The sequence below is a fragment of the Ovis canadensis genome, chromosome 5 (genome assembly GCF_042477335.2).
Source record: "Ovis canadensis isolate MfBH-ARS-UI-01 breed Bighorn chromosome 5, ARS-UI_OviCan_v2, whole genome shotgun sequence".
In the NCBI taxonomy this organism is placed as follows: Eukaryota; Metazoa; Chordata; class Mammalia; order Artiodactyla; family Bovidae; genus Ovis; species Ovis canadensis.
Window position 1 is genome coordinate 53,969,684 of NC_091249.1, and position 21,082 is coordinate 53,990,765.

General features: G+C 38.0%; 1 protein-coding gene and 1 pseudogene across 1 annotated transcript; both read right to left on the reverse strand.

Moving 5' to 3' along the window:
* Positions 1 to 3,929: 3,929 nt before the first annotated feature.
* Positions 3,930 to 4,883, reverse strand: LOC138441776 (olfactory receptor 2G2-like; annotated as a pseudogene).
* Positions 4,884 to 17,364: 12,481 nt separating this feature from the next.
* LOC138441777 (olfactory receptor 2G2-like) lies at positions 17,365 to 18,294 on the reverse strand. The gene has a single exon (XM_069592846.1). It carries the CDS (start codon positions 18,292 to 18,294, stop codon positions 17,365 to 17,367), a length of 930 nt encoding a protein of 309 aa, XP_069448947.1.
* Positions 18,295 to 21,082: the final 2,788 nt, after the last annotated feature.

Here is a 21,082-nt window from a genome sequence, read left to right on the forward strand (position 1 = left end):
TTGTCCTGAAAATGAATGAGAAAGACATAAGCGAAGAACTAGAATAAGCAGAGGGCAAAGAGGCTGAACAAGATTCTAAGAGGCTCAAAGCATACAGTGAGAGATGAAGCTTTGATCAAATGTTGAGAGGAAGAGAAAATAGAGGTAGGAAATTTCAATCGCATGACTTAGATATGTTTAAGGAAGTAAAAACAAAAGTCAAGAAATTTGAGTTTGCAAATAATGAGCTTCAGATCTTCAACTTCTGGAAATAAAATCCACTATGATCTTTTCTTTGTTCCTAATCTAGTGATAAATTTTCCTTCTTTTGTACATTTCTTCATGAGACCTCTTTTGCCTAGGATTGTTCCAGGCTAGCTCAGTTTCTCTATGTGCTTCCTGGGCATTACATTTCTCCAGCACAGTACTTCAGTCAGTTCAGTTCAGTCGCTCAGTCGTGTCCGACTCTTCGCGACCCCAAGAATCACAGCATGCCAGGCCTCCCTGTCCATCACCAACTCCCAGAGTTCACTCAGACTCACATCCATCGAGTCAGTGATGCCATCTAGCCATCTCATCCTCTGTCGTCCTCCTCTGCTCCTGCCCCCAATCCCTCCCAGCATCAGAGTCTTTTCCAATGAGTCAACTCTTCGCATGAGGTGGCCAAAGTACTGGAGTTTCAGCTTTAGCATCATTCCTTCCAAAGAAATCCCAGGGCTGATCTCCTTCAGAATGGACTGGTTGGATCTCATTGCAGTCCAAGGGACTCTCAAGAGTCTTCTCCAATACCACAATTCAAAACTGTCAATTCTTCAGTGCGCAGCTTTCTTCACAGACCAACTCTCACATCCATACATGACCACTGGAAAAACCACTTACTTTTAATTAATTTTTGCTCCTGGAATATAGTTGCTTCACAAAGTTGTGTTAATTTCTGCTGTACATCAAAGTGAATCAGTTATATGTATACATATATCCTTTCTTTTAATGCTAATTTTAATTGAAATTTGACATATATTTCTGTAAGTCTTTGATAAATGTCTCTCCTTGACTAAATTGTATTATCCTGGAGGTAGGCTTAAATCTTCAGTGAATAGCTTGTTGTGTAATCTAGAGTAGACATTCAGTAAATGTTTATCTAATACATGGATTAATGGAAAATACATACATCTTTTCCTATTCCCATAAGATGTTGTTATCATTTCTTTTTTTAAATTGACATCTTGCTTATACTGTCCATGTTGGACGTATTTGTGATTATAGTGATTACATTCTAGGAATCAGCAAAATAAAATGGACTGGAATGGGTTAATTTAAATCAGATGACCATTATATCTACTACTGAGGACAGGAATCCCTTAGAAGAAATGGAGTCGCCATCACGGTCAACAAAAGAGTTTGAAATGAAGTACTAGAATACAATCTCAAAAATGACATAATGATCTCTGTTCATTTCCAAGATAAACCATTCAATATCACAGTAATCCAAGTCTATTCCCCAACCAATAATGCTGAAGAAGCTGAAGTTGAACGATTCTATGAAGACTTACAAGACCTTTCAGAATAACACCCAAAAAAAGATGTCCTTTTCATTATAGGGGACTGGAATGCAAAAGTAGGAAGTCAGGGAGCACCTGGAGTAACAGGTAAATTTGGCCTTGGGATAATGAATGAATCAGAGCAAAGACTAATATTGTTTTGCTGAGAAAATGCACTGGTCATGGCAAACACCCTCTTCTAACAACAAAAGAGAAGACTCTACACATGGACATCACCAGATGGTCAACACCAAAATCAGATTGATTATATTCTTTGCAGCCAAAGAAGAAGAAGCTCTATACAGTCAACAAAAACAAGACCAGGAGCTGACTGTGGTTCAGATCATGAGCTTCTTATTGCCAAATTCAGACTTAAACTGAAGAAAGTAGGGAAAACCACTAAATCAAATCTCTTATGATTATACAGTGGAAGTGAAATATAAATTTAAGGGCCTAGATCTGATAGATAGAGTGCCTGGTGAACTATAGAATGAGATTTGTAACACTGTACAGGAGACAGGGATCAAGACCATCCCCATGGAAAAGAAATGCAAAAAAGAAAAATGGCTGTCTGGGGCGGTCTTACAAATAACTGTAAAAAGAAGAGAAGTGAAAAGCAAAGGAGAAAAGGAAAGATAAAAGCATCTGAATGCAGAGTTCCAAAGAATAGCAAGAAGAGATAAGAAAGCCTTCTTCAGTGATCAATGCAAACAAATAAAGGAAAACAACAGAATGGGAAAGACTAGAGATCTCTTAAAAAAAATGAGATACCAAGGGAACATTTCATGCAAAGATGGGCTCGATAAAGGACAGAAATGGTATGGACCTAACAGAAGCAGAAGATATTAAGAAGAGGTGGCAAGAATACACAGAAAAACTGTACAAAAAAGATCTTCATGACCTGGATAATCACGATGGTGAGATCACTCATCTAGAGCCAGATATCCTGGAATATGAAGTCAAGTGGACCTTAAAAAGCATCACTACAAACAAAGCTAGTGGAAGTGATGGAATTCAGTCGAGCCCCAGGGATCCTGTATCGAACCTGGACTGGCGTTTTGTTTCTTATAGGATATTACACATGTTTCAATTCCATTTCCCCAAAACATCCCACCCTCTCCCTCTCCCACAGAGTCCAAAAGACTGTTCTATACATCTGTGTCTCTTTTCCTGTCTCACATACAGGATCATTACTATCTTTCTAAATTCCATATATATGTGTTAGTATACTGTATTGGTGTTTTCCTACTTCACTCTGTATAATCAGCTCCAGTTTCATCCACCTCATTAGAACTGATTCAAATTATTCTTTTTAATGGCTGAGTAATACTCCATTGTGTATATGTACCACAGCTTTCTTATCCATTCATTAGCTGATGGACATCTAGGTTGCTTCCATGTCCTAGTTATTACGAACAGTGCTGCAATGAACATTGGGGTACACGTGTCTCTTTCAATTCAGGTTTCCTCGGTGTGTATGCCCAGCAGTGGGATTGCTGGGTCATAAGGCAGTTCTATTCCCAGTTTTTTAAGGAATATCCACACTGTTCTCCATAGTGGCTGTACAAGTTTGCATTCCCACCAACAATGTAAGAGGGTTCCCTTTTCTCCACACCCTCTCCAGCATTTATTGCTTGTGGATTTTTGGACCGCAGCCATTCTGAGTGGCATGAAATGGTACCTTATTGTGGTTTTGATTTGCATTTCTCTGATAATGAGTAATGTTGAGCATCTTTTCATGTATTTGTTAGCCATCTGTATGTCTTCTTTGGAGAAATGTCTGTTTAGTTCTTTGGCCCATTTTTTGATTGGGTCGTTTATTTTTCTGGAGTTGAGCTGCAGGAGTTGCTTGTATATTTTTGAGATTAGTTCTTTGTCAGTTGCTTCATTTGCTATTATTTTCTCCCATTCTGAAGGCTATCTTTTCACCTTGCTTATAGTTTCTTTTGTTGTGCAGAAGCTTTTAATTTTAATTAGGTCTCATTTGTTTACTTTTGCTTTTATTTCCAATATTCTGGGAGGTGTGTCATAGAGGGTCCCGCTGTGATTTATGTCAGAGAGTGTTTTGCCTATGTTCTCCTCTAGTTTTATAGTTTCTGGTCTTATGTTTAGATCTTTAGTTCATTTTGAGTTTATTTTTGTGTATGGTGTTAGAAAGTGATCTAGTTTCATTCTTTTACAAGTGGTTGACCAGTTTTCCTAGCACCAGTTGTTGAAGAGATTGTTTTTTCTCCATTGTATATGCTTGCCTCGTTTGTCAAAGATAAGGTGGCCATAGGTGCGTACAGAGTGTTTTATAAGAAATTAATCTAAAGGAAATGGGGAAAAATAGTTTTAAAACATTATGTGATTTTCTTTAACCACAAAAATTAGCTATTTATCATAGTAGTGCTTTAAACCATTTTTTGACCATCATGTAAACTTTATTACCAGAATCTTCCCTAGAACTTTTCTTAGTGCTTCCTTGACCTCTTTGTTCCTCAGAGTATAAATAAGAGGATTAAGCATGGGGGTCACCACTGTGTAGAAGAGAGAGACAAACTTTCCTTGATCTTTGTATGTACTTTTGGCTGACTGCAGATACATGAACATGATGGTTCCATAGAACATGATGACAACTGTCACATGGGAAGAACAGGTCCCACAAACTTTCTTTCTTTCAGTAGCTGATTTGATCTTCAAAACTGCTTGAGTAATGTAACCATAAGAGACTAGCATGAAGTAGATAGGCACAACAAGGAAGAGGATACTAGCCACAAAGAGCTCAGCCTCATTAAAAGTGGTATCCACACAAGCCAACTTGATAAGTACAGGGACTTCACAGATAAAATGATCCAGTTGGTGATGCCCACATAAAGGTAGCTGCAGGGTGAGAGTGGACTGTACCAGGGTGGTGGCCACACCACTAAGCCATGCTAAAGATGTCAGGGCCATGCAGAGATGAGGATGCATTAGGAGAGCATAGTGGAGGGGACGGCAGATGGCCACATAGCGATCATAGGACTTCACAGCCAGAAGCACACCCTCAGTAGATCCAAGAGCAAGAGAGATGTACAGCTGAACCATACAGCCACCATAGGTAATGGTTTTCATGGGATCCTGCAAGTTTACCAGGAGCTGTGGAGTAACACTGCTAGTAAAGCAGAGGTCCAGGAAAGAGAGATGAGAAAGGAAAAAATACATTGGTGTATGAAGTTTGGGTTCCAGATGAAATATCAGAATGATGGTGGTGTTCCCTAAAATGGTTAGTAAATATAAGTTCAAGATGACCACAAAGAGAGCTGTCTATAACTGAGGATAATCGTAAAACCCTAACAGGATAAAACCTGTTATGTTTCCCTCATTGGGGCTCTTAACCATCCCCATGTGCAAAGTATGTTCCAGAAAGTTGAGTTATAGCTGAGAAAGATTATGTATTACATAAGGTCAGATAAATGACAATGTCATCTCTCCCCAAAGTTATATGTTAAATGCTTAGACCTCATAACTTGTATCTATTTTCCTATTATGCACATTCTACATAAATAGTGTGCATTCTCTCAATGGCATAGGTGTCTTCTGATGCTCTGCAAGATAGAAAAGAACAGATTTTTTTTAAAAAAATGATCAAACTATAGTAATTAAAACAGTATTGTATTGGCATAAAGTAAACGTATAGATCGATGGAGCAGGATAGAGAACCTAGAGATAAACGCTTGCATACAAACGAATCATCTTCAACAAAGAAACCAAGAATACACAATGTAGAAAGGGCAGTCTCTTCAATAAACAGTTTGGGGAAAACGGAATATCCACATGCAAAAGAATAAAATCGAACCCCTATCTTACACCATACACATAAATCAACTTAGATTAAAGATTTGAATGTAAAATCTGAAACTGAAACTTCTAGAAGAAACATGGAGGAAAACAATGGTATTAGTCTTGGTGATGATTTTAAAGATATAAGACCAAACCATGGGCAACAAAAGCAAAAATCTATGGAAGGAGAGAAAATATACAAAATTATACATAACATCCAAGAGATGTAAAAGATTCAAATGTCTACAACAACAACAACAACAAAGGAGGTGACCCAATTAGAAAGTAAAAAAGAACTTGAACAGACATTTCTCAAAACAAGACGTACAAATGTCCAGTAGGCATATGAAAAAGTGTTCAACATCACTAATCATCTGGGTAATGCAAATAAACCCACAATGAGATATCACCTCATACCTATAGGTATGGCTGTTATAAAAAAAAATGACAACAAATGTTGGAAAGATTATGGAGAAATTAGAATCCTTGTACAGTATTAGTGGCAATGAAAAACAGAATCAATGTTCCTCAAAATATTATAACTATCATACAGTCCAACATTCCCACTTCTGGGTATACACCCCAAAGAATTAAAATTGGGATCTTTAAGTGATAACTTTATTCCTGTATTTATTGCAGCATTATTCACAACAGCCAACCTAAATGTCCGTCTAATAATGGACAAATAAAAAGATATACTATTCAACTTTAACTAATGGAGTATTGTTAGCATATTGATAAGATATTATGAATAAATATAGAAGATACAGCATATTCCGTGCATGCGTGCTAAGTCCTTTCAGTTGTGTCCAACTCTGTGGACTGTAGCCTGCCAGGCTCCTCTGTCCTTGGGAATTCTCCAGGCAAGAATGCTGGAGGGGTTGCCATGCCCTCCTCCAGGGGAGCTTCCTGACCCAGAGATCAAACCTGTGTTTCTAATGCCTCGTACACTGGCAGATGGGTTCTTTACCACTAGTGCCACCTGGGAAGCCCCTTACGGTATTTTAGTCAACTTTAATTAATGGAGTATTATTAGAATATTGATGAAATATATTTAGCCTTAAAAAGGAAACAAGTCTTACAATGTGCAACAACATGGATGTACTTTGTGATGGTATACTACATAAAATAGGTCAGATACAAATGGACAAACACACCTCTAATATGTAATATGCAAAACAGTCAGCCTTATAGAAACATAAAATGGTGATGGCCAGAGGATGGGAGGAGGAGGAAACAGGGAAGTGCTCAATGGTTTAAAAATTGCAGCTATACCATATAAGCTCTAGAGAGCTGCTGTCCAACATATTGCTTATAATTAACAATACTATATTATGTACTTAACATTTAGTACAGGCTAAATCATGTTATGTGTTCCTACCACACATTCACACAAAAAGCAAAAGAACACAGGGGAACTTTAGGAGAAGACATATAAATGTATTACCTAGATTGTGGTGACTGTATCATGGGTCCACACATATGTCCAGACACATGAACTTATATATGTTAAATAAATTGTGATTTATTTATATATTAGTTCTACTTCATAAAGCTGTTAAAAAAGAAGCACTGTCTCTGTTTTAGGAAATTAATTTTATTATCATTTCCATCCAACCAAATGTACCCCTTTATATTGATGTCTTTCTAGTCACATGAAGGGGAAACTCAGTTAATTTCAACTAGAGAAAAAAAACAGGTTTATTTAAGCAACTTTCAGTAAAGTGAGAATAAGACCATTTTTAATCACCCCCAAAGAGTGGAAATTAGTTGTAACATTATGTAAGTTTTAAATATACCAGATGAGACTGGTATTAATTAAAAATCAACTACTCAGAGCTATATGTTCAGTCAAAGGTGCATATGTATTTAGTATTTAAGGCAACATTTGAATCTGTTTCTTATGATCAACCAGTTAATTCTATACTCTTACCTATCTTTCTTTTTCTTTCCCTTAGTGTTTGTTTATGTGCTTTTGAAAAATTGCTCATTCTCTGTTTTTCAGAGACCCAGGATCCTCCAGGCTCCAAAAAGTCTTTAGGAAATGAAATGCTAGCCATGTGATTTTTTATTTCTTTTTCCTGTAATCATTTGCATATTTGTTATCGACTTAAAGTGTGATTGCAAAATGTAATTCATATTTTGAAAGCAAGTTATTAAGGGTAAATAAAACATTCTTTATTATCCTTATGGTAGTAAGCATACTTTACTACCACACACCCCCAAAATAATCTTTACTATCTATTCTTAAATATCTGAGAACCTTGATAATGGATAAATATATTTTTGCATTTGACTAAGTTGTATATGTGTCTACTCACAACAGACACAACAGATTGTGAGATTCATGAGGCCAGGAGTCATAAAGATACGACTTCTCTGTCTCTAACCCTTAGAGTGGTCAGCACAAAGTAACCTTTTAAAAATTATTCAGCAGTTCACTCAATTCATATCCACCGTATTATACCTCTTTCTTTTTCCCTAGGGAAACTAACATATCTCTAGTCAACTAGTAGATAGTAGATATCACTACCAAATGAATGATCAGAGCTTACCAACCTTCCCTCAAATTAGAGATATCTCAAACATATATGGCTCTGCTATCTATTTGAACATGGCTTTTTATTGAAAGCATGAGGCTGAGAAAGTGGACTTATAATGTCATAACTAGGGGTCAAATCCACACATTGCCCTTTTCTTGATTTTTATGAACTCTATCCCAGTCTTGTAACTACCAAATTGAAACACTCTGACATATCCTCATTATTTCATCTTTTTCTCATCCTTCCTCAGTAGGAAATACCATAAATTTTGTTTATTACTAAGCAAATGATCCCTTTTCAAATATTTTTAGTAGATATTATGCAGTAGCTCTCTATCACTTCAGATCAGTGCCCTGCAAAATGTCTACCTTCCACTTCACTGGCAATATTCCAGTTCATTGACTTTTTCTTTGCATAGTAAACAATTACTACTTCAGTTTACATTTTCTTTCATCTGAACCTTTAAAAACCTCACAATAAACATGAATGAGTGGATTACAGGAAACAGCAGCAGTGTCCAAACACCTTCCAAATGTACATTGCTAAGTTCACAAGAAGCGATTAATTCCAGTTATAGATATCACTAACTTGGACTCATTAAGTAACAGTATTTTTCTGAGCAAGTAAAATATCTTTATTGCTCATTAAGAACATATTATGCATTACTAAGTATGAAAGTTTCAAAACAAGTTGCGAAAAACATTTTTAAGATGTAAATATTGACAATGAATGCAGTATTTCCACTTCTCTCTTTAAAACTAATAGCTTAAACACAAATGGCAGAAAATAGAAAGTGAATACTATTCTAAGCAGGAACAGTTCTAAAAGCTATGGAATGCTTATAAGCCTATATTGTATATTCCATATATTATGTTCCTGATATGTTAAAATTTAACAAAATCACATGAACAAAGAGTGAAACTATTTTCACGAAGCACCATTCGATATAGGTCTCATCTTGGACAAACAAAGTATAAAATATAAAGTGCCATGGAAACGTATATCCTTCTGAAAGTATAGCCCATATAAGGGAAGGTTCCATAGCTGGGAAGATTAGCTAGTTTCATAATTGAGTGACAGGGTCAAATATCAAGTTGAGCTGGGCATGTTCCAGAGTAGAGATTTCATTAAGGGAAGAAATGATTGAAAACTATATATCTTGAGTGAACATTCAAGATGCCCTCTGTACTTTCCCATCAAATGATTGAAGGATAGAACACAAATTCTAAATTACCAACATTTAATTCTCCTTCTCATATCCTAAAAATACCACTAAAATAGCACTGGGGGCTGGGGTGGGAAGATGGAAAATGCAAGACAAAATGATTCTGCTGTATTTGGGAAAAGACAAGTCTAGATCACTGTATACGTCAAAAGATAATGGATATGTAAAAAGCATAAAGCACTGAACCTAGTGTTTGAAAGTGAAAGTTGTTCAGTCGAGTTGGACTCTTTGCGACCCCATGGACTCTGCTGCTGCTGTTGCTAAGTTGCTTCAGTCATGTCCAACTCTGGTGACCCCATAGACGGCAGCCCACCAGGCTCCTCTGTCTCTGGGATTCTCCAGGCAAGAATACTGGAGTGGGTTGCCATTTCCTTCTCCAATGCATACATGCATGCTAAGTCACTTCAGTTATGTCCGCCTCTGTGTGACCCTATGGACAGCAGCCCACCAGGCTTCTCTGTGGCTGGGATTCTCCAGGCAAGAATACTGGAGTGGGTTGCCATTTCCTTCTCCACCATGAATTCTACAGTCCATTAAATTCTCCAGGCCAGAATACTGGATTGGGTAGCCATTCCCTTCTCCAGGGGATCTTCCCAACTCAGGGATCAAACCCAGGTCTCTCACATTGTAGACTGATTCTTTACCAATTGAGCCACCAGGTAAGCCCAAGAATACTGGAGTGGGTAGCCTATTCCTTCACCAGCAGATCTTCTGGACCCAGGAATAGACTGGGATCTCCTGCATTGCAGGTGACTTCTTTACCAGCTGAGCTACCAGGGAAGCGTAATGTTTATGTTTTTCAAAATAAGATGCAACAACAACAACAAAAATCAAAGGCAAAGAAAAACAATGAAGTGAAGATCTCTAAGAAACAAAAGTTAGATGAAGAACGTATATACTTGAAGAATTTCTCCAAGAAACAAGGTAAATGTTTGGGAAGTAAAATGTACTCCTCCTCACTCTCTAAGAATTTAAGACAACCTGTAGCTACAAAAACAAATGATTCGAATCAGCAGTAGTTTTTAAAAGAGAGAGTGGGATGATTTGGGAGAATGGCATTCTAACATGTATACTATCATGTAAGAATTGAATTGCCAGTCTATGTCTGACCCAGGATACAGCATGCTTGGGGCTGGTGCATGGGGATGACCCACAGAGATGTTATAGGGAGGGAGGTGGGAGGGGGGTTCATGTTTGGGAACACCTGTAAGAATGAAAGATTTTAAAATTAAAAAAATAAATAACTAAAAAAAATAAATAAAAGAGGGACTGGCTGAATCGTGTGGAAAACATCAGGAAAATGTAGAATGGTTACTGACTAAATTATATTTCACAAAGAAATGTTCATACAAAACAGCAAATTGAGGCTAGATTGTAAACAATTTTTATGCTTTATTATAAAACTGCCAATCATCTGTTGTGCAAAATACCATCATTAAAACTTTCAATTAAAGTGGAAATAGACTTGTAAACAAAGACACATTTCTGATTCCCAGGTGGCGCAGTGGTAAAGAATCCGCCTGCCAATGCAGGAGACATAGGAGATGCAGGTTCAATCCCTGGCTCGGGAAGATCCCCTGGAGTAGAAAATGGCAACCCATTCCAGTATTCTTACCTGAAAAATTCCATGGACAAAGGAGCCTATCAGGCTACGGTACATGGGGTCATAAGGAATAGGACATGAATTTCTTTGATTTCATAGCTTGCTTTACATGCAGTAAAACAGACAACCAGACTATGATGACCACAGCAGGTACCATCTGTCAACATACCTGTTTGAGGCTGAGAACATGCTTTCTAGCTTCGGGAGTTACTTCTTTTTTCACAGTATTTCCGGGTGCCTGTGTCTTGAGAGGAAATATAAAGGTATTCCTGATTAAGGTCCCAGAGCCACAGGAAATGTTCACGACGGTGCGAACTAGGAACCAAATGTGAGGTTCTGAGAAAAGGAAACATTCAGGCTGTTGTAAAGCCCTGTCACTGACTACCAACTAAACTAATGTCGGTATGCCCACAAAGATAATACCTAATCTTTCCTTCTTACCTGGAAGAGCATGCAAGAATACTGAAACCATCTTTGGGAGTTTACTAAGTGAATGAATTTTGACCCTCAGTTATGAGTAAGAAATATCACAATGGCTAGAAAGCTACTTCTCTGGAACTGAATCTCTCTGCAACAGCTCAGAAAGATGTTGTGTCTGCTCATGCAGTATGTGGTACAATATGGAAATGCCAGTTTCAAATAATGAAAAAGTAAATAGTTTCTAAACTAGATGCTGGAGTTTGTATAGAAACGTGCCAGAAGAAAATGAGCAATCCCCGGTGACGGAAATTCTGAAAAGAATGAACTTGAAAGGGTAAAACCCCAGTGACTTATTTCCTCCTTTAGGAGTTGGTTTATACTAGGAAAAAAAAAAAGACTGTTAATATGGCCTTAGAAAGTCCCCAGAAGGATAAGGAAATTACCGTATTCCCTCTATGGAAAATATGTTGCTCATTAAAATGTCCATAACAGAAGATCCCAGGATATGATCATGAAAAAAATGTCCTGTGATCATCATTTGTTAATATCACCTAATGGTTTGTGTGGGAAGATACCAGGAACTTCCCTGATGGCTCAGAGGTAAAGAATGTACCTGCAAAGTGGGAGACCCAGGTTCAATCCCTGGGTTGGGAAGATCCCTTGGAGAAGGAAATGGCTACCCACTCCAGTATTCTTGCCTGGAGAATTCCATGGGCAGAGGAGCCTGGTGGGCTATATTCCATGGGGTCACAAAGAGTAGTTCACAACTGAGCAACTAACACAAACACCAGGAACTTACCTTGGCACTTTCCAAAGCATGTGCCAATTAAATTTATCCTAAATAGCTATGGAAAGAAGAGAAGTGAAAAGCAAAGGAGAAAAGGAAAGATATACCCATTTGATTGCAGAGTTCCAAAAATAGCAAGGAGAAATAAGAAAGACTTCCTCAGCAATCAATGCAAAGAAAGAGAGGAAAACATAGAATGCAAAAGACTAGAGCTCTCTTCAAGAAAATTAGAGATACCAAGGGAACATCTCATAAAAGATTGGCTCAATAAAGGACAGAAATGGTATGGACCTAACAGAAGCAGAAGATAATAAGCAGAAGTGGCAAGAATACACAGAAGAACTATACAAAAAACATGTACAGGACCCAGTTAATCAGGATGGTGTGATCATTCATCTCGAGCCAGACATCATGGAATGTAAAGTCAAGTGGGCCTTAGAAAGTATCACTATGAAAAAAGCTAGTGGAGGTGATGGAATTCCTGCTGAGCTATTTCAAATCCTAAAAGATGATGCTGTGAAAGTACTGCATGCAATTTGCCAGCAAATCTGGAAAAGTCAGCAGTGGCCATAGGACAGGAAAAGGTCAATTTTCATTCCAATCTCAAAGAAAGGCAATGCCAAAGAATGCTCAAACTATGGCACAATTACACTCATCTCACACGCTAGTAAAGTGATGCTCAAAATTCTCCACGACAGGCTTCAGCAATACATGAACTGTGAACTTCCAGATGTTCAAGCTGGTTTTAGAAAAGGCACAGGAACCAGAGATCAAATTGCCAACATCCACTGGATCATGGAAAAGGCAAGAGAGTTCCAGAAAAATATCTATTTCTGCTTTTTGAATACGCCAAAGCCTTGGACTGTGTGGATCACAATAAACTGTGGAAAATTCTGAAAGAGATGGGAATACCAGACCACCTGACCTGCCTTTGAGAAACCTTGTATGCAGGTCAGGAAACAACAGTTAGAGCTGGACATGGAACAACAGACTGGTTCCAAATGGGAAAAGGAGTATTTCAAGGCTGTATATTGTCTCCCTGCTTATTTAACTTATAGGCAGAGTATATCATGAGAAACGCTGGGCTGGAAGAAGCACAAGCTAGAATCAAGATTACAGGAGAAATATCAGTAACCTCAGATATGCAGATCAGTTCAGTTCAGTTCAGTTGCTCAGTCATGTCCGACTCTTTGTGACCCCATGAATCGTAGCACGCCAGGCCTCCCTGTCCATCACCAACTCCTGGAGTTCACTCAGATTCACGCCCATTGAGTCAATGATGCCATCCAGCCATCTCATCCTCGGTCGTCCCCTTCTCCTCCTGCCCTCAAATCTCTCCCCGCATCAGAGTCTTTTCCAATGAGTCAACCCTTCGCATCAGGTGGCCAAAGTACTGGAGTTTCAGCTTTAGCATCATTCCTTCCAAAGATATCCCAGGGCTGATCTCCTTCAGAATGGACTGGTTGGATCTCCTTGCAGTCCAAGGGACTCTCAAGAGTCTTCTCCAATACCACAGTTCAAATGCGTCAATTCTTTGGCACTCAGCCTTCTTCACAGTCCAACTCTCACATCCATACATGACCATAGGAAAAACCATAGCCTTGACTAGATGGACCTTAGTCAGCAAAGTAATGTCTCTGCTTTTGAATATGCTATCTAGGTTGGTCATAACTTTTCTTCCAAGTAGTAAGCGTCCCTTAATTTCATGGCTGCAGTCATCATCTGCAGTGATTTTGGAGCCCCCAAAAATAAAGTCTGACACTGTTTCCACTGTTTCCCCATCTATTTCTCATAAGACCACCCTTATGGCAGAAAGTGAAGAAGAACTAAAGACCTTCTTGATGAAGTGAAAAAGGAGAGTGAAAAAGCTGGCTTAAAGTTCAGCATTCAGAAAACTAAGATCATGGCATCCAGTCCCATCATTTCATGGCAAATAGATGGGGAAACAGTGGAAACAGTGGCTGACTTTATTTTTCTGGGCTCCAAAATCACTACAGATGGTGATTGAAGCCATGAAATTAAAAGACGCTTACTCCTTGGAAGGAAAGTTATGAACAACCTAGACAGCATATTAAAAAGCATAGACATTACTTTGTCAACAAAGGTCCATCTAGTCAAGGCTATTGTTTTTCCAGTGGTCATGTATGGATGTGAGAGTTGGACTGTAAAGAACGCTGAGTGCCGAAGAATTGATGCTTTTGAACTGTGGTGTTGCAGAAGACTCTTGAGAGTCCCTTGGACTGCAAGGAGATCCAACCAGTCTATCCTAAGGGAGATCAGTCCTGGGTGTTCGTTGGAGGGACTGATGGTGAAGCTGAAACTCCAATCCTTTGGCCACCTGATGCAAAGAGCTGACTCATTTGAAAAGACCCTGATTTGGGGAAAGATTGAGGGCAGGAGGAAAAGGGGATGACAGAGGATGAGATGGTTGGATGGCATCACCAACTCAATGGACATGGGTTTGGGTGGACTCTGGGAGTTGGTGATGGGCAAGGAGGCCTGGTGTGCTGTTGTTCATGGGGTCACAGAGTTGGACACGACTGAGCGGCTGAACTGAACTGAACCCTTTTATAATGCTTGCTTGGACAATAGAAAAATACTAATTTGGCAATTACAGAAAATTCGGAAAAATTACAGCAAGTCAGAAAAATAACATCAAGGATAGATCTCTTAAGTAATTGGCCCACAATATTGAGGTGGCTATAGAATGAGTTACAATTGAACAGCAAATGTCAAGCATTATTACACCGCTCTGTTCTTACTGTTGTAAAATGCCACTTTACATTTTTGAGTAGACAAGTTAATTATATTCTTATTTCTCTTCTCTATTCATATAATACTTTAGTTGTTCTGTAGAAGGAAAATTAATTGCTGCTTTGTTTTTATTCAAAACCAAGGAGTCCCCATTTTTCCTTGATTGTCTAAGTCCCATCATGCTTACCAACAGTCTCCATTCTACATCCTGCCTATTAAGCTATTTTGTGCTGATATCAGACTATCAATAATCAATGTTGTGACTGGACACAATTGTAGTTCTTATGTACTTGCAAAACACCCTTCAGCAATAACCTTCAGGAAACTTTGAAAAATAAGCTTTATTATTTACAAGATTTAACAATTACCCAGCACACATGGGGCCACATGGGGTTGGGGAGAAGAGTAGTGGGCTTGGGGTTCTGACTTTATTTAAATCATGGGTAGGAACCTAGGATTTCTTAAGTTCATCTATTGTAGGTGAACTTAAACACAAGAGCAGAAATTTAAAGTGCCCAAACCAGAGAAAGACAAATATATCATTTCCCTTACATGTGAAATCTGAAAAAAAAAAGGATACACGTGAATTTATTTATAAAAGAGAAATGTTCAAATATATACATATATGTGTGTGTGTGTGTGTATATATATATATATATATATATATATATATATATATATATATATATATATATATAAAATTAATATGCTTCAAAGAAAGAAAGCCAAAAGAGAAAAAAGTCCTCATGAGCCCAAAAGGTCAGTTGTTGAAGTGATCTATAATCTCTAAAACAAAAGAGCCTTATTGGGTGGAGGTGGCCTGTCTCTTTACCAAGTAAGGTGGCCAACAATTTGTCAGATTGCCATCTGTGTAGTGGATTCACCCCTGAAATGGGTCTCTCAGCAATCAAACCTTAAGTCAGGCATTTATGTTACAGAAAAAAAAAAAAAAGAAAGAAAGAAAGAAACCTGTCAGAGCTTATGCTGCATAAGCTTGTTTTCCTTTTCATTTTTCTATTATTAAGCTCCAGTTTACTTGGATTTCAGAGATGCTTGCATCATCCTCAATATAGTGGAAAACATTTTATTTCCAGTTATATCTTGCTATATCTGTGTATATATCATGTAAGTCTTCCATTCATTTTAAAGAAAAATGTCCTCACTGTCACCAAAAACATACCACTTGAAGACTATTTGTCTAAGCTGTCAGACCCTTTAAAATTTACCCATGAATTCTTTCCCTTCTTATACACATATTAAAATAGTTGTAATTTAGCAAAAAACAGTATAAACTCATCCTTCCTTCCTTCTTCAAGGTGAGGTGCTGCTGCCTAGATAATGTTGCTTTGCAACCGTATCAGCTTAATATCAAAAATCCAAACAAAATAAAAGCATGTAGCCATTAATATAATATTGAGATAAATTTGATTTTACAATCAATTTGATGAAAGTGAGGTTTTTCTCCATCTAACATTGACTTCTATTGTTTGACAAGAGATACCATCACACAGTGAAAATCTATCAATTGGACTGAGTTGGATGATTAGCATATAAACCCTTTACAAGTGTGGATGCTGTTCTGTTCACATCTGTGTCCCCAATGCCTGAATAATTGTTAATAAACAAATGTACTTCATAAAGGAGATAAGACAAATATAAGTTTCATGAGGAGTTAAAAATTGCATGTACCTAGTAACATATATAATGGAAAATATGATTAATTCATTAAATAAATATCTTCTGCCTAGTAAGGAGGCCATCTTAGAAGTGCACTTGTGGTAGAAAATTAAAATGGAAAGAAGTGGATAGATTAGAGAGATAACTAAAAGGTAAAATCCACAAGACTGTATATAAGTTACAAACAGCAAATGAAATGGGAGACAGAGTTGGGATGATGTATGTTCCATTTTGTGATATTGAGAATAGTAAAAAATAACCAAAAAACCAGAGAGCTTTTGACTTAGCTTTGATGTACTAATTCTGAGGTTGTTTTAATATACCCAAGTGTAGAAGTGAAATACATAATTGAACATGAAAATATAGACAGTAAATATCTATATTGAAGCACAAATCTGGGAGTCACCTTTGTACAGATTTTACTTTAAACTTTGATCCAGTCATAGCATAGTTGCCATTCTTAAAAATCTACTAGGGAGAGAAACACTAAAAAGTCAGAAAATTGTCAAACAGGAGGAAAGCACAGCAATAATGAGCACGGTGTATAATGGGATCACAACCTGAGAGGTTCAGGAATCCATGGTTAGCTGAAAGAATAATAGTGTGGATGTTTAGGATTTATTCTTTCTGACATGAGTAATTGGTCAAAATATTTCAATCCATGCAAAAGAAAAAGTATAATACTCATGTAGTTATGACTAATAAATAAATTTATGAATAAACTTTATAAGCAATAAAATAACTAGAATAATCTAATTTTAATCTAAGCTGCTCAATATCATTCATTCCAGCTTATATTTATAGCTGATGTAAAGGTTATGCAAATTGATCGGGTCACCCAGCTGTTCTGTCATGAAACAGGCATTCAAACTCAAGTTTGCCCAATGTAGAATTTCAAGCTCTGTTTAAAATTTTTCTATGGAAACTTACTTATAAGGTTATGAACATAACTGAATTATTTGTTGAGTCATCATCCATTAAATTACTGTCCTAATAATGCTCTTTTAAATATCTTTTGACAATCATGCCTCACTACATCATAAAGTTTTCCCCATAAATTTTTTCAGTGCTGCTTTGACTTCCTTATTTCTCAGGGTATAAATAAGGGGGTTAAGCATGGGCGTCACCACAGTGTAGAAGAGAGACACAAACTTTCCCTGGTCCTTGGATCTACTCTTGGCAGGCTGGAGATACATGAAGATAATGGTTCCATAGAAGATGATGACAACCATCAGGTGGGAAGAGCAGGTCCTAAATGCTTTACGTCGTCCAATGGCTGACTTTATCTTCAGAACTGCTTGAGCGATGTTCCCATAGGACATCATGATGAGTGACAATGGCACCACCAAGAATAAGACACTAGCCACAAAGAGTTCTGCCTGGTTTAAAGTGGTGTCCACACAAGCCAACTTGATGAGTACAGGAACTTCACAGAAAAAATGATCCACTTTGCGATTCCCACAAAAAGGGAGTTGTAGGGTGAGGGTGGACTGTATGAGGGTGGTCGTCACCCCACTGAGCCACGCCATAGAGGCCAGGATGCTACAGACCCGAGGGTGCATGACAAAGGAATAATGCAGAGGACGGCAGACTGCAACATAACGGTCATAGGACATTACAGCCAGAAGGACACACTCCGTGGATCCCAGGGCAAGGGAGACATAGAGCTGAACCACACAGCCACCATATGTGATAGACTTATCTGAACTCCCCAGGTTGACTAAAAGCTGAGGAACAATACTGCTGGTAAAGCAGAGGTCCAGGAAGGAGAGATGGGAGAGGAAAAAGTACATGGGATTATGGAGTTTAGAATCCAAGAGGGATACGAGGATGATGGTAGAGTTGCCGAGGAGCGTCATGAAGTAAAGAAACAAGATTACCCCAAAGAGAATGAGCTCTAATTGAGGTTGGTCAGAAAAACCTACCAGGATGAACCCAAGGAGTCTGCTGTCATTGGTCCACTGCATTACTCTTGCTTTGAGTATTCACTCCAGAGTGATGAAGTCACATTAAACAGAAACTGAAAGAATTTTATAGCAATTCCCTTGGCAATTAAGATCTAGAAAGAAAGAAAATGAAGCTGCTCAGTCCTGTCCGACTCTTTGCGACCCCATGGACTGTAGCCTACCAGGCTCCTCTGTTATGGCATTTTCCAAGAATACAGGAGTGGGTGCCATTTCCTTCTCCAGGGGGTCTCCCTGACCCAGGAATCGAACCTGGGTCTTCCACATTGTAGGCAGTCTCTTTTACCATCTGAGCCACCAGGGAATTAAGATCTAGATATTGAGAAATAAGACTTTGGATATAGGTAAAGAGAAAGGGCCAAAGTAGAGGATACTGGAGTATGGTATCATTGGTTATCTTGTGAAGTGGCATGCCTGATCTGTTGATCACAGGTTTTCCATTTATCTTGAGGATAAAACCAAAGTTTTAATATGCATCAAAGTTGAAATTCTCAACACCTTTTCATCAATATCATTTTTTTTTAGATATAAATGTAATGGAATTTTGTAGGAAATGTAGGAATTATAAACATCAATGTGCATTATCAGAATCTACCAAATAGATTAAGTAAGGTAGGGCCATGATGAAAAATATGAGAATATGCATCTTATTATCTGTGTAAGCAGTGTACTTATGAGAATGTAGAGTAGGGAGAAGAATCTGTAGAGGACGAGGCTTAGATTGAATCAACTGTGCTCTCAAAAAGATGAGAACAGTCACAGAATAAACCATGTCTTGACGGTAAGATATAAATACAGAGGGCTTCCCTAGTGACTCAGTGGTAAAGAATCCACCAGCCAATACAGGAGATACAGATTCGATCCCTGATCCGGGCTGATCCCACGTGCCATGGAGCAGCTGAGCGCAGGCGCCACAACTATTGAGCCTGTGCTCTGGCGCCCAGGAGCCGCAACTACTGAGCCCACGTGGCACTGCAGCTAGAGAATAGCCCCCACTCTCCATAACTAGAGTAAAGCTCACACGGTAACAAAGACTGAACATAGTCAAAAATAAATAAAAGTATTTTTAAAAAAGAAATGAGTATAGAAATGGAAAGTACATTATAGGATGTCATAGGAAAAAGGAACTAAATTTGAAGCATGATTATTGCTTATTGACTATGCCACATAACAGAATAGGATACAAGGTAAATTTGACTCACTTTTTCAAGCATACCAATATCAATACATATTATCTGCATAGCCTAGGCTTTGTAGGAGGGTTTTGGTTTGCTTTAAATTTTCCTTTGCTAGATAAATATGCTTACACAGTGTAGAATCATTTTAAACCAAAGATAGCCTAGTCCAGAAACTATGTAGGCAGCTAATAATAACAGTGTCATGCTAACTCACTTCACTAGTGTCCAAGTCTTTGTGACCTTATGGACACATAAGGTCCATAAGGAGCCCGCCAGGCTCCTCTGTCCATGGGATTTTCTAGACAAGAAAACTGGAGTGGGTTGCCATGCCTTCCTCCAGGGGATCTTCCCGACCCAGAGATCAAATCTACATTTCTTGTGTCTCCTGAATTGGCAGGTGGGTTCTTTACCAATAGCACTACCTGGGAAGTCCATAACATAACGGTGTAGACAATCACAATTAGAGACAGTGAAGTTGATATCAATAGGATGTAAGAAATGCTTCAGAGCATGAAGTGAAAATTATTAGGATTTAACTACCATTGGGATATGGAGCCAGTGAATAGGAAGAAGTTACAATTATTGAAGTTTTGCAAATAATGAAATAAGAAGATTGAGTAGTTAAGAACAGTGTGCATCAATTCAGTTCCAAGTCAGTTGATGCCTGGAAAAATCAGACTGAACATTTCTGCAATGTTCAAGAACAAAATTAAAAACTACTGTTTTGATGCCTTTCTTTCCATGAAGACTTTGACCTAGAGTCCCACTCAACCTATGACGTATTGTTACCAGCTACTCATTTGATACCTAGTCATAATTAAGACATTATACAGAGTGAAGTAAGCCAGAAAGAAAAACACCAATACAGTATATTAACACATATATATGGAATTTAGAAAGATGGCAATGATGACCCTGTATGTAAGACAGGGAAAGAGACACAGATGTGTATAGCGGACTTTTGGACTCAGAGGGAGAAGGAGAGGGTGGGATTATTTGGGAGAATGGAATTGAAACATGTATACTATCATGTAAGAATCGAATCGTCAGTCTATGTCCGATGCAGGATACAGCATGCTTGGGGCTGGTGGACGGGGATGACCCAGAGGGTTGTTGTGGGGAGGGAGGTGGGAGGGGGGTTCATGTTTGGGATCGCATGTACACACGTGGTGGATTCATGTCAATGTATGGCAAAACCAATACAGTATTGTAAAATAAAATAAAAAAAATTATATATATATATATAAAAAGACTTAGTGGTAAAAGAGATATAGTTTAAAAAATAAAAAACTTGACCGGATTGTTTTAAAATAAAAACTTCAGGACAAAAATTTAAGGTCTTAAAGTGTTACCCTTTTCAGCTACATTTGTATTTTAAGAGAGACTTGGGGAGTGATAATGATTAATTTGCCAGAGTTTTGACACTTGGATGTTTATCACTCCCCAAGTCTCTTTTAAAATACAAATGTAGCTGAAAAGGGTAACACTTTAAGACCTAAAATTTTAGTCCTGAAGTTTTTATTTAAAAACAATTCTGTCAAGTTTTTTATTTTTTAAACTATATCTCTTTTACCACTAAGTATGTTGTCTTAGCACAGGTTTTCAAAATTTCT

Coding starts and splice junctions, on each gene's coding strand:
- LOC138441777 (XM_069592846.1), bottom strand. CDS start 18,294: ATGCAGTGGACCAATGACAGCAGACTCCTTGGGTTCATCCTGGTAGGT.